Here is a 13,658-nt window from a genome sequence, read left to right on the forward strand (position 1 = left end):
TTATAACTGATGCAATGGCAGTGTCCTTTACTTAGGGAAGGCTTCTAGCCATGGCATATTAAATATTAAAATTAAAATATTTAAATGTGACTATAAAATGTCAATTGCTCCAATTTGTTCTACATCCTTCTTAAAATGTGATGCCCAGAACTGGACACGGTTCTCCAAATGCACCTGGCCAGCATAGAATAGAATGGAACTATTATTTCTCATGGTGTGGATACCATGCTTCTGGTTAAATGCAGGGTGACTGCAATGGCTTTTTTTAGCAGCCACATCGCACTGCCTGGTTTACGTTCAGCTTGCGATCAATTAAGACTCCAAGATCTTTTTTCACATGTTTTCACGAAGGATAAGACTATCAATGGCTACTAGTCATGATGGATACATAGGCTGTGTGCCTCTGTATGCCAGCTGTTGGAGAACACAAGCAAGACAGTGCTATTGTGGTCGTATCTTCTTCCCAGAGGCATTTGGTTGGCTGTTGTGGAAACAAAATGGAGGACTAAGGAGGCCTTTGGTCTGATGCAGCAGGCATCTCCTACGTTCTTAAGTACTGCTGACAAGCCATTACACACAGATACACACATCCTATACTTCACATAAGAAGATAAGAAGAGTCATGCTGGATCAGACCAAAGGTCTATCTAGTCCGACATTGGACTAGCCCACTACCGTATTTCTTCGATTCTAAGACGCACTTTTTCCCCTAAATAACAGCTCTAAAAATGGACTGCGTCTTAGAATCGATGGCGTCTTAGAATCGAAGCAATATGGTAAGAGGAAAAGAGGAAGCTCCTGCAGCATCCTCGAGCCATGCGAGCGAGGAGGAGCTGGTTGGTTTTTTGTTAGGCAAATTTATTCGTAAGTCCCATCGATTTCCATGGGACTTACTCGCGTGTCGTCGTCCCCTGGTGCACAGACAAGTAAAGAGTGGGACTGGAGAGTTAAGTTTACTCTTTGTTTCAACGCCCCCCTTCTTCCCGCGCAAACGGCAGTTTCTTCTCTCACAGAGGGAAAAAAGAAAAGGACACAACCTTTTCTCTAGGCATGAGTTGGCTGGGCAGTGAGGGAAGTATTTCTTTGATTCTAAGATGCCTTTTTTCCCCAAATAAACATCTCTAAAAATGGGGTGCGCCTTAGAATCGATGGCGTCTTAGAATCGAAGAAATACGGTATCTAGTCCAACATAGACCAAAGGTCTATCTAGTCCAACACACACAACCAACAAGCAACTCACAAGCAGGACACAAGTGCAACAACACTCTACTGCCCATGTTCCCCAGCAACTGATGAACTTAGACATACTGCCTATATTGGAGGTAGCATATAGGCATCGGAACTAGAAGTCATTGATAGCCTTCTCCTCCAGGAATTTCTCCAATCTCCTTTTAAAGCCATCCAAATTGGCGGCCTTCACTATAACATGTGGTAGCAAATTCCAGAGTTTAACTATGCGCTGTGTGAAAATGTATCTGCCCCGAATCTCCCACCGTTCAGCTTCATGGGATGACCCCCTTGGGTTCTAGGATTATGGGAGAGGGAGAAAAATGTCTTCCTATCCACTTTCTCTATACCATGCATCATTTTGTACACCCCTATCATGGCCCCCCTACTCACCTTTGTTCTAAGCCAGCCTTCCTCAACCTGGGGCGCTCCAGATGTGTTGGACTATAACTCCCAGAATGCCCCAGCCAGCTGGCTGGGGCATTCTGGGAGATGCAGTCCAACACATCTGGAGCGCCCCAGATTGAGGAAGACTGTTAAGCTATACCTGAGACTTTGAATTTTTTTTTTATCCCTAAATGCAGGAGTTTTACTCACCTGTAACCACTTGTGTATCTCCCTGACTGAAAGCCTAGTCAGAAAAATTCATTGAACTACTTTAGGGGGAGAAAGAAGGCGGGTTGATACAGCCCGTGGCCACCAAATAATGGTCAGAAAAACTACCAGCAATCTCACAACCCAACAGGATGGCATCAACGGTATATAAATCAGAGAAATCATGGCACCCATGTGTAAATCGCACAACATAGAAGCATCCTTTTATACCACCAGTATCTCCATGTGATCCCAAGCCAGGTCATGAGTCTAACGATTGCCCCACATACTCCAGGACTCCAACTTGTGGAGGCCATCAGACGGATGAATCCGATTAGAGACTGCAGGAAATGCACTCGACACAACCAGGGCTTCCTTTCTTTCTGACACAGAAATTGGTGGGAGCTCAAATTCATCCTTCACTCAACAGAAAGGTATGGGTGAGTGGTGGGCCAAGTGGCAATACGGGCCGCGGGCCGCCTGCTGCCAACCACTCCCTAATGCCAAACATCACTCCCCCAGCCACAATTACACCCCCCCCAAGCCACAGATATAGCTGGCAAAATGAAGAAGAGCTACATATTATACCTGTCCTGCCCTACCATGATCTTGACAAATTGGGGATGGAGTCCTGGATCTGGGGACAGGTATTTGGGTGGGGCTGGCTTCCTGCTCCATCTTCGAGGCATCGGGAACAGACGGCGTTTGCCTGGAGAGCACAAAATGCAATGCGTAGGTGTTTATGGCTTTGAAGGATAGCTGCCAAACAGGTATAAGTAGCAGCACGTGCACACTGTTGGATCCTGGATTGGATCTGGTTTTTATTTTTCCACTGTTTTTACAATTACCTGGAGACCTGAAGAAAATGAGGAGTCAGCAGAACGTATTCCCTTAAATGTCAAGGTCTCAGCTGGACACTTATTGAATTATTGAATTATTGTATGGAAGCATTTTTCTGCAAATAATCAATTAGTGATTGCATCATTGTACACAACTGCCTATATAAGTAGCTGTGTTTTTCATGTTTTTTATTCCTTCATCTTACCCCATCTTGATGTATGCTGCTATGTATTGAACGTCTGTGAGTATTTGTATATGTGCTGTCATAACTAAATTATTTCAACTGTCAGTAAAGGATTTGCTTTTAACTTACAAAGAATCCTTTGCCTCATTTAGTCTTTGCTGCGTCCTAAACTGAGAGCCGCTGCTACTTCTGCTCAACTCTGGTTCAGAGTGTGATTTTCCAACACACACAACAGGATCGTGGCCAGGGGAAAGACAAGGCTATTTCCCCACTTCCTATCTCAATGGTAGGATCATGGCAGCACCAATGTTAAGACTCATTGTCACCCCATCAGAGTGCAGATCACCGGGACAGGACAATGTCCGTGCACCACAGACTACCAAGGAGGGATGGACAGTTCCATTCATTTAGTTCTCACCAAGATTTATGGATCTTCAGGCTTAAGTTCCTTAGATCCCATTTCCACAGAAGTGTCAAGTTATTTTTTTAAAAAAAAATGCACAGAAATTCACACCTTTTTGCAAACCTTTTCCCCAAATGGACACATTTTCCAAGTTCTTTTCCACTGACGTTACACACAGTTTTCTCTAACTTATGCATCTCATGCACACTTTTAAATGCAGAGTCCATCCTTTGTTAGGTTTGACGATTGGCCAGTAGGCTGACAATTTCAGCAAAGGGAGCTAACGTTCTCCTGATTGCTGGGAATCTCTCCCCGAGTGCCTTTCGAATGTGACATGCTGGCTCAGTTCAGACAACATGTTTCTCAACTGTGGTTTTAGAACTCCACAGTGGAGTTTTTTACACCACCATTGAGAAACGTATTGTCTGGCAGAAAAACACTCCATGCAGAAAATCCACGCTGTGCAGAAGAGAGTTCCTGCAGAACCATTGTGTTGCATGTCATGTGGTGGGCTCTGTGGAGTTTTCCATTGCATTGAGTTGATTTTTCCCATTGGCTACAGAACTCCCCGGCAAGAGTGGCGAAAGGAGCGAGTGCCGCTCTAGGAGAGCTGCCGGGATTGTTGTTTTTTTTGCAGCAATGGCTGATGGGATACCATTGGGAGGACCGGGGGAGGAGAAAGGGCGGAGGAACTGTCAAACAACGTGATGGATTTTACTGAACTCCACGGTAGCCCACAGTCACACTACGGTGGAGTGTTGCGTGGAGAGTACCCCCTAAAAACTCTACCACTAAGTAGAGTTTTCACACTGCGTTGACTAACATGTTTTCTGAACTGAGCCTCTCAGAGCTAAGGTGGTCAGAGGAAAAGGTTTAGAGCAGTTCTGAACTCCAGAGCATGTGGAGACCTTAGAGGTATAAGTTGGCTGAATGTGGAACAAACTCTTGAATACATTGGCTCTCTCTGAGAAGTGAATGCAGTGTTAGCAGATTCTCTACCTGGCCTTCCCAATATACTGTGCCTTGAATATCTGTAAGTGAAACAATGGTTACAAAACACAGCATGGGTCTCCAATGCTTTTTCATCCAAAGGAAACTAAGCTCCGTAACTTCTAACCCCTTGGGGACCGCCTAACAGAACTATCTCAATAATCAGAATGCAAAGCGGTAAGTTGAAATTTCATCTGTCTGTTCATCTCTGGCATTTCTCTTGTGGGAACAGTATAATAAGCTTTGGCTTGCAAACAAGATACCTCAAAGTTGATGCAGAACCCCTTGCAGAGGCATCCAATGGAGGAGATCTCTGGTTGATCTCCTCCAATTTCTCCCTCCCTGGGCCTGTACAAAGGAACCCTTCCAATTAAACAATATACGGCTCCTACATGTTTAATTGTGCGCAAGCCAGTTCTCCAGATAGGTTGCTCTACGGTCCCGAAAAGCAACTGCTGGCATTCCGCACGCCCCAGACAAGTCCTTAAAACATTTACAAGCTCTTCAGCAAAGAAGACGTTGACCTCGTCGAAACCCGACAGGCTCCTGGCATCAAGGGATAGGATAGAATTCACTTGCATCGAGAAAGAGAATCCTAAACCTCTTTCAACAACAGCTACAAAGAGCATAAGGGAAGAGGAGAGCGATGACAGGAGGAGAAACCAAAGGAGCTGGACCTCACATTACATCTTTCATGAAAAGGAAGAGTTTTGGAAGTGACTCCTATGTCTGGGTACCAACGCTAACTCCTTGTACAAAGACACAGAGGACTAGCAGCCTGCAGGCCAAATTCGATATGGGGGCAGAGAAGGTTCCAACCCTGACTGGGTGCGAGATGAGCGCTGAACTCTTCCCGGGTCCATCAATTCTTCCTGGCAAATTAAGCCCTGGCAGCTTCATTTTTTATTTATTTATTTTGCCACCTGTAAGGTTCAAAAACCAGGCATGAGCACAGCTGGGGGTGGGCAATCATCTTAGGGAGGGGAGAGAGATTTGCGGGGGAGAATCGTTGGGTGTGTAGGATGGCTTAAGCATGTCTTGATAAAAGAAGGAAGCAAATTCCGGTTGGCAGAAACCATTGCCTGCCTGATTTAGATGCAACGGCAAATTACAATGATTGTTGACCGCAAAGTGACGGAGGATACTTGGCTCTGTGAGAGGAACATCCGAGGCAGAGTGCCAACAGGCAAACCATGACTGGAGCGTGATGTCAGAACTGGCTGGGCCAGTTATCTAGGACAAGGGTAGGCAATATGATACCAATGCACCCCAGACAATTTTCTTGGGACCCAGCAAGGCCCCCCACCCCTCCCATGCTTTTAAAAAAAATTAAGCTATTTTCTTACAAGCAGCTGGAATTGCTGTGAAATAGGTTTCTGTTGCTGCTGAAAATTTTGGGTTCAAAGGGGTTGTTTAGGGTGATGGGGCTCAGCCCCCACCTCTGCCTTCGGCTCAGACGTTTGGGCAGGATGCTTGTCCTTTGCCACTCCCCCAATGGTGGTCATTCTGTGGTGCTGCCCAGGACAGTTCCTCAAATAGCCAAATGTACCCATGGGCGCTCAAAAGTTGCCTAATCCTGATTTAGGATGAGTAATAGGATAAACGGATTGGTGTCCTGAAGGTTCTCATATTTAACGTGCCTGGGAAGACGAAAGAGAGAAGGGAATTTCAGCTAGGTGTGTTTGTGCGAAATGAGATGGATGCAGGCATAGACAAACGAAGCTGAACACTGAAATTTTAGGGTAGTGGTGAGGAAGGAAAGGAAGTGCACGTACTATGGGCTTGGCCTGCAAGCCGTTGCTACCTTCCCTGAACCCTTCTATCAGTGTGGCCTAATGAGCTCACTTATGTTTACATAAGGTGACCATATGAAAAGGAAGACAGAGCTCCTGTATCTTTAACAGTTGTATAGAAAAGGGAATTTCAGCGGTGCCATTTGTAGGCATGCAACACCTGGTGAACTCCCTTTTCATTACAACAGTTAAAGCTGCAGGAGCCCTGCCATCTGGACCAGATTCAAAAGAGAGCAGGGCTCATGGAACTTTTAACTGTTGTGACGAAGAAGGAGTTTCACCAGGTGCTGCATGCATACAAATAGCACCTGCTGAAATTCCATTTTCAATATAACTGTTAAAGATACAGGAGCCCTGTCCTCCTTTTCATACGGTCACCCTATTTTACAGGTTGAATGGGTTCAGAGAGACTATTGCCCAGAAGAGCACAGATTCTGCATGCTGAAGATGCCACTTGCAACACCCAGTGTCTCCAAATTTATTTATATATTTATTTATTCATTTGAGGAGGAGGAAGCCATTTTGGGAAAGGGACCATGGGGCACTAGAGAGATGAAACCAACCAGAATACACAGTATTGAGCTAGCCCAGGATGTGAGCAACTTGTGGCCCTTCAGATAATTTGGTGTACAACTCCCATCAGACCTAGCCAGTATAGCCAATGGGATTTGTAGGCCCACACTTAGAGGAGGCTAGACCAGAAGTGCAGAACCTTTTTCAGCGAGAGAGCCTAGGGGCACAAGAACATAAGAAGAGCCATGATGGATCAGACCAAGGGTCCACCTAGTCCAGCATTCTTGTTCACAGGGTAGCCGAAAAGCTGTTGACCAGGGGGGGGATCTACACAGCGCCGTGAAGGCGCTTGCGTGCGCCTCCAGTGCGCCCCGAAAGTCATTGTGTAGATCCTGCCTCGGACTACGCTGGGAAGGGCGCCTCTAGTCTGTCCGACCGTCCGTCAGGCTGGTCCCGCCCCATCCCGGCCGTGGGCTTTATAATAGGAAATCCTTCCTCCCAATGGCCCGGGTGAGTGCAACCTCCTTGCTGCCTCGGCGTTTCTGGGGGCGGCGGGGGGGGGGGGAGAAGGATGCTTGAACTAACTGCTCGACTGCCCCCTCCAGCAGCAACAGGTTAAATGCTTCAGCCCGGGCCATTGGGAGGAAGGATTTCCTATTATAAAGCCCATGGCCAGGATGGGGCGGGGCCAGCCTGACGGACGGACGGACTAGAGGTGCCTTTCCCAGCGTAGTCCGAGGCAGGATCTACACAATGACTTTTGGGGCACACTGGAGGCGCACGCAAGCGCCTTCATGGCACTGTGTAGATCCTCCCCAGGAACCCAGTTGTTGTAACCTTCCCTCATTGGGGAGATGCTCCATCCCCTTAATCATTTTAGTTGCCCTTTTCTGCACTTTTTCCAGCTCTACAATATCTTTTTTAAGTTGTGGTGACCAGAACTGTACACAGTTCTCTAACTGTGGTAGCACCATAGATTTGTATAAAGACATTATGATACTGGCAGTTTTATTTTCAATTCCTTTTCTAATAAAGCCTAACATGGAGTTTGCCTTCTTTACAGCGGCCGCACAGTGGGTTGACACTTTCATCAAACCGTCCACCACAACCTCAAGATCTCTTTCTTGGTCGGCCACCACCAGCTCAGATCCCATCAGGTTATACGTGAAGTTGGATTATTATTATTTTTGCCCCAATGTGCAACACTTTACCCTTGCTTACAATGAACCACTTTTGCCAGTCTCCCAGTTTGGAGAGATCTTTTTGGACCTCCTCACAATCCCTTTTCGTTTTAGCCACCTAAAATAATTTGGTGTCATCAGCAAATTTGGCCACTTCACTGCTCACTCCTAATTCCAAAGGAAGCCAGATTCCAGTTGGACATCAGGAAAAACTTCCTGACTGTTAGAGCAGTACGACAATGGAACCAGTGACCTAGGGAGGTTGTGGGCTCTCCCACACTAGAGTCATTCAAGAGGCAGCTGGACAACCATCTGTCAGGGATGCTTTAGGGTGGATTCCTGCATTGAGCAGGGGCTTGGACTCGATGGCCTTGTAGGCCCCTTCCAACTCTGCTATTCTATGATTCTATGATTCTATGATTCTATGAACAGGTTGAAAAGCACTGGTCCCAATACACCAAGCTGGTGGACCAGAAGGGGAACCCCCATGTGCTGGAGGTATCTCATCCATGGGCTACACAGACCAATGGTCTGATTCGACACAAGGCAGCTTCATATGTTCATAGGACCGAAAAATCTTGCTGGGGCCCTCAGGTTCTAGATCTCACCTTGCAGGGGGAAGCTTCGGCTTCGGGTCCTTCTCTGGCTCTTCAGTCAAACTGACCCCTGTGACTTTGGCCGGAGAAATCACTTGTCGAGAGAGACGGCGCTTCACCGGAACATTTTCTGTACAAACAAGAGCAGAGGCTGCCTGAGAATTCCACACTGCAACCGTAAGCAGTTCCGTGAATGCGGGCTGCGAATAAGAGACATTACCAACTTGATAGTCTACCAGGGCACACTGGTGTGCTGTGAGAGAACTCTGAGCATGCCACAAGGAATCAATAAATTTGAAGAATTCTGGGCTCCTGAAAGTCCAAAGCACCCATCTACACAGGACTCAGCCTCCTGCAGCTCTCTGGCACACATAGTTCTAGCGTGCCTCCTCCCAATTCAGCCTCTGCCAAGGGTGGTTAGTTGGCCATGACTGGAACCAGGGCCACAGGGCCGGCCCTACCATAAGGCAAAGTGAAGGAGCTGCTTCGGGAGGCGTTGAGAAGCAGCAGCAAGGTGTTAGAGGCGAAAACTGTGAATTTCACAAAATGGCCTGAAGCACGTGGCACAGTGTGATTGGCTCCCTTGCTAGCACTGAATATATTTGTCATTATTGTTTGAATAAAACTAACACCACAATGCTGTGCATATTTACTCAGATGCCGAGCTCCACTGTGGTCAATGAAGCATATTTCCAAGTAATTGTACCTATAGGCCTGCAGCCTATAGGCCTGCAGCACCAGCACAAGCTCTCCCATCGCCTCAGGCAGAAGAGCACAGCATCTGCTGCTGCATCACCAACCGCCAACCCCATTCCCGTCACCGCTTGTCCTCTGGCTTGCACCGAGAATTCTCTTGGCTTGAGTCCGAGGACAGAGAGGAAGCAGCCAGTGCAGAGAGCTGGCAAGTCCCAAACGCCTGGCTCTGAGGGGGTCTGCCACGACACAGACTCTGAACACCAGACCTCACGGCTGCCACCACTTACTATGGGGCGACACAGGCTCTGAACACCAGACCTGGCCGAGGCTACTCCCTGCTCAAGCCAAGCACCACCGCTTGATACGCCTGAGGCAAGGGATAAAACCCACCTTCCTCCAAACTACGTGGAGAAAGGGGTTTAAATGGGGAAGGATTTTTAATATATATAATAATGCGCTGTGAGTTATATCTGCTTAGGTGAATGATTGTCAGAGTGGGTAAATGCCAAACGGACACGTGGGCTTTTTGTGGTAGTTTAAAAACAAAACAATCAAAATTTATTTTTAAAAGTTCATAAGCTTTGTTTCAAATAACAACGTTTAAAAACCTTTTTGAAACCTTCCATACAATCCTGTCACCCATTCACATACACGCTTTCCTTTTTCTCACACAATCACTCTTGAACTTTCTTTATTCTCAGTATTGATTAATATACTTCCACTACGTGCACACCACACCCTAAAGACACCACTCACTACAATGACTCTCAAAATTCCCAGAACTTAAGTACCATAAACACAGAGAGCACTACAGACTCTAAGAGTACCTAACCAGTCTCCCTGAAAAGTTTTCTCAATCCCCTCAGTCCTTCCCTTATATATCACTCCTCCCCTCTCCCAAGACATTCTAACTCCGCCCACTCAGGCCAACATTCTAAAAACCACAGACTTACAAACTGCACACATACATTTGGAATTGACTTGTGGGGTGTAACGCCACAGGGTCCTTTCTCAGAGCCAGGCGTTGCAGGAGGGATGTCCCAGGAGATTGCTTGTACCACATGTCAGGATCTCGGAGCGAGACAGGGGATGGGTAGCTACTCCAAAGAGCCCCACTGGCCATTCTCTCACTGTGGCACTTGCCAGAGGAGTAGGATCAGTGGGGCTCTCCAGAGCATCTGCTGTAGTGCCGCTGGGTGGGCAGCTACTCCAGAAATCCCCACTGGCCTTGCAATCTCACTATGGCAAATGCCAAAGCAAGAGAGCAGCCAGTGGGGACCTCCAGAGCACCTGCTTGTAGTGCTGCCTTGCTGGAACAACGTGGCGGTGGGTCTTCCTGGCAGGGGCCGGGGGGAGTGTAATTTGCTACTGCTACTACTCCCATCTAAGATGGGGGATTCACCATGCCAAATGGAAGGGACAACTCTGAGTCTAACACATTTATATGTTTGCATTTCTTAGATATACCAAATGCAGGGTGACCATATGGAAAGGAGGACAGGGCTCCTGCATCTTTAACAGTTGCATAGAAAAGGGAATTTCAGTAGGTGTCATTTCTATGCATGCAGCACCTGGTGAAATCCCTTCTTCATCACAACAGTTCAAGCTGCAGGAGCTATGCTAGAGTGACCAGATCCAAAAGAGGGCAGGGCTCCTGCAGCTTGAACTGTTGTGATGAAGAAGGGATTTAACCAGATGCTGCATGCATCTGCTGAAATTCCCTTTTCTATGCAACTGCTAAAGATACAGGAGCCTTGTCCTCCTTTTCATATGGTCACCCTAACCAAACGATACAACTTTATGTGCTAATACATAATACACCCCATGTCCTTAAAGTAGTACAGTAAGTTTAGGAATAATATTGCATATATTTCCTCCCCAAATTTCCATTAAAAAAAACCTTTGTGGGGCGAATACTTTTCTTCACGGCTTCAAAGTTTACAAAGTTGTTATATTTCTACTCAGAGTCTGATTTGGCTTTCTGTACCAAGGATCTCCAATCTTTTTGGGGGGAATGGCACATTTTGAATTTTGAGAGAGTGCTGTGGGTACTTACACAAAATGGCTACCAGAAGGGGTTTGCTGATTCATAAAATGGCCACCCTGGGACATGGCCACTCACAAATTCCCCACTTTAATATTTATTATTTTATTTATTACATTTTTATACCTCCCAATAGCCGAAGCTCTCTGGGTGGTTCACAGAAGGCAGAGTGAAGATACCCGGGGAATCAAATCCACTGGCAAAACATCCAACCATGGCACTCCCCAGAAGTTTGCCCACTACACAGAAGGAAAACACATGAAACACACACACACACACACACACACACACACACACACACACATTTCTCAGGCAAAAAAAATATGAATACACAACACAGTTTTGAAGTCCAGCCAAAGCACATAACACACCAAATGTCCCCCCAAGCCCCATGCAAAAAACCCACACCAGGCAATAACAATAATAATAATAATAATAACAACAACAACAACAACATCAACAACAACGGAATAAAGAAATTAGCCTTCCAACTAATATTTATCTATCTATCTATCTATTTTTGTCCCTTATGAAAGTCTTACCCTCTTTTATATACATAAAATGAGGAGAGGCACAGAGCCTGGCAAAGAACCAAGAGAGTTGCCTACAGAATTGCCTACAATTTTGGAGACCCCAGTTCAATACAGCCAGTTTCCAGAACAACTTGGAACACAGCCAAGAAAAGCAGCTGGTCTACAGAGGAATCCTTACTACCCACTGAGCAAATGGCGATGAAATGGCTGGCGAAAATTAAAACTCTTGGCCAACCTTTTTTGCTGTTCTCTTTGTCCGTCTGCTCCTTTTCTTTGCTGGACTTTTCATCTTCTTCGGCGATGGTTTCCATTTCCTTCAGCTCAATACTACAAGGAGAGGAGGGAAGAAGGAAAGACTCAACGGTAGCAAAGGCCCTTGAGTTCTCTTTTGCACAACCCAGCCTTTGAAAATCTCTTCAATGTCACACTCCCTTTTAAAATTGGCAGGTTTTATTTGCAAAGGAAAAGCTCGTGATTCAGCAAACCAACCAACCAACATTGAAATTGCACGTTCAGGTGATCTGATACCCAGTCCTTTTAAATGTACATATAGCCTTCTTCGTCTTCAGGAATGGAACCAGGGGTTGGCCTTGTTGGGTCTCTACTGAGGCCCCGGGCTCCATGGGAAAGGCAGAGCAAAGCAGAGGCAGAACCCTCCAATGTATAACATCCAATACATATTAAAATCATTTTGATATTGTATTGGTTTTATATGCCCTTTTAATTAATTTTATGTTTTTTTATTTACATTGTACTGTTGTACTAGTGTTGTTCCCCACCTCAAACCAAAGGGAGAGGCAGGTAAGAAAGAAATAGAAGAAGAAGTCGGAGGAGGAGGAGGAGGAGGAGGAGGAGAAGAACAAGAACAAGAAGAAGAAAGGCCCAATGTATGCAATACGTCCTTCCTCATAAAGTTGGGAAATAAGCAAGGTGTGGTTTGGGCCTACACACATTGAACTCCACATGCTACAGACCAAACTTTCCCACCCAGCACCCTCCAGATATGTTGGAATACAAACCCTATCATCCCCAGGAGAATGGCAAGTTGGAGAAGGATGCTATAAACCCTACTGAGGAACAAGGCCAAGGCACAAGGCAGGGGTTGTTTCCCCATTGCGTGTATGCTATACATTAAATGTGGGTGGAAGGTAGACTAGGATGTACTGCAGGTCTGTTGGCCTAAGCTGACCCGCAGGGTTACTGAATCTGGCCCGTGGAGCCTATGGGGTTCCTCCAGGGGGTAGAGCTTGGCTTCCTCGCACCTTGAATAGCTCCTTTAGAGTTCTGACTAGTTTTTACTGAACCCCGGAGTGAATACACTGCCCCATTGACACTGGAGCCACCAGCCTCCACTGTAAATATGTATGGTACAAAATTAAGAACTGGGTACTCCTATGGATGTTGAGGTGGGTTTCAGGTCTGAAAAAGTTGATGCTCCCCTAGCACTACTAGTAGTCACAGTTTGGCGGCTGGGTTTTGAACTAATTGCAGTTTCCAAGAGTCTTTGAATGACTGAACCTTACCACTTCTCCACATGAGCGATTTATGGCATGCTCATAATTGGCCACTCATGGAAGTTTGCGGGTCCTTTACATGACGCCGTCAACCTCCAGGACATCTCCCGTGCCTTCCCCTGGTAATTTTACTTTTAAAAAGATCAGAGATAATGCACTCTTTAAAATTATCACAGTATATTGAGAGCCACTAGATGGTGCTGTTTCATTTAAATTTATGCCAAGAAGGGAAGTTTTCAATTACAATTATGTGGTTGCCATTGATCGCCATCTAAAGAAGCGTAATCAATGTGGAAAACCCCCAGAAAAAGAAGATATGGTAAGGGTGGTTCCCCCCCGCCTTTAATGTAGAGATGCTCCCAGTCAACAAAAGAGATGGACAAGCAGAATCAATGCACAAATCAGTTGGATGCACCCACCTTGGAAACACAGCAACATTGAAGGTGCGCGAATGCGAAGCACAGCTTTCTCTGGTTGACAACACTGAATCCCCCGTCCCCGGCCTCTATAGCAGAAAAAGATGGAGTCAATATGGCTTCTGGCAAATTAT

At 46.2% G+C, this 13,658-nt stretch overlaps 1 protein-coding gene across 1 annotated transcript in view; it reads right to left on the reverse strand.

The window, feature by feature from the left end:
• Positions 1 to 13,658, reverse strand: part of CCDC81 (coiled-coil domain containing 81) — a 34,704-nt gene that overhangs the window by 11,680 nt on the left and 9,366 nt on the right. Inside the window, 6 exon segments of the mRNA XM_063127854.1 lie at positions 2,410 to 2,530; positions 7,066 to 7,076; positions 7,545 to 7,599; positions 8,295 to 8,451; positions 11,830 to 11,921; positions 13,528 to 13,613. Coding sequence (XP_062983924.1) covers positions 2,410 to 2,530; positions 7,066 to 7,076; positions 7,545 to 7,599; positions 8,295 to 8,451; positions 11,830 to 11,921; positions 13,528 to 13,613 — 522 coding nt within the window.

This window comes from Elgaria multicarinata, chromosome 5 (assembly GCF_023053635.1).
Source record: "Elgaria multicarinata webbii isolate HBS135686 ecotype San Diego chromosome 5, rElgMul1.1.pri, whole genome shotgun sequence".
Classification (NCBI taxonomy): domain Eukaryota; kingdom Metazoa; phylum Chordata; class Lepidosauria; order Squamata; family Anguidae; genus Elgaria; species Elgaria multicarinata.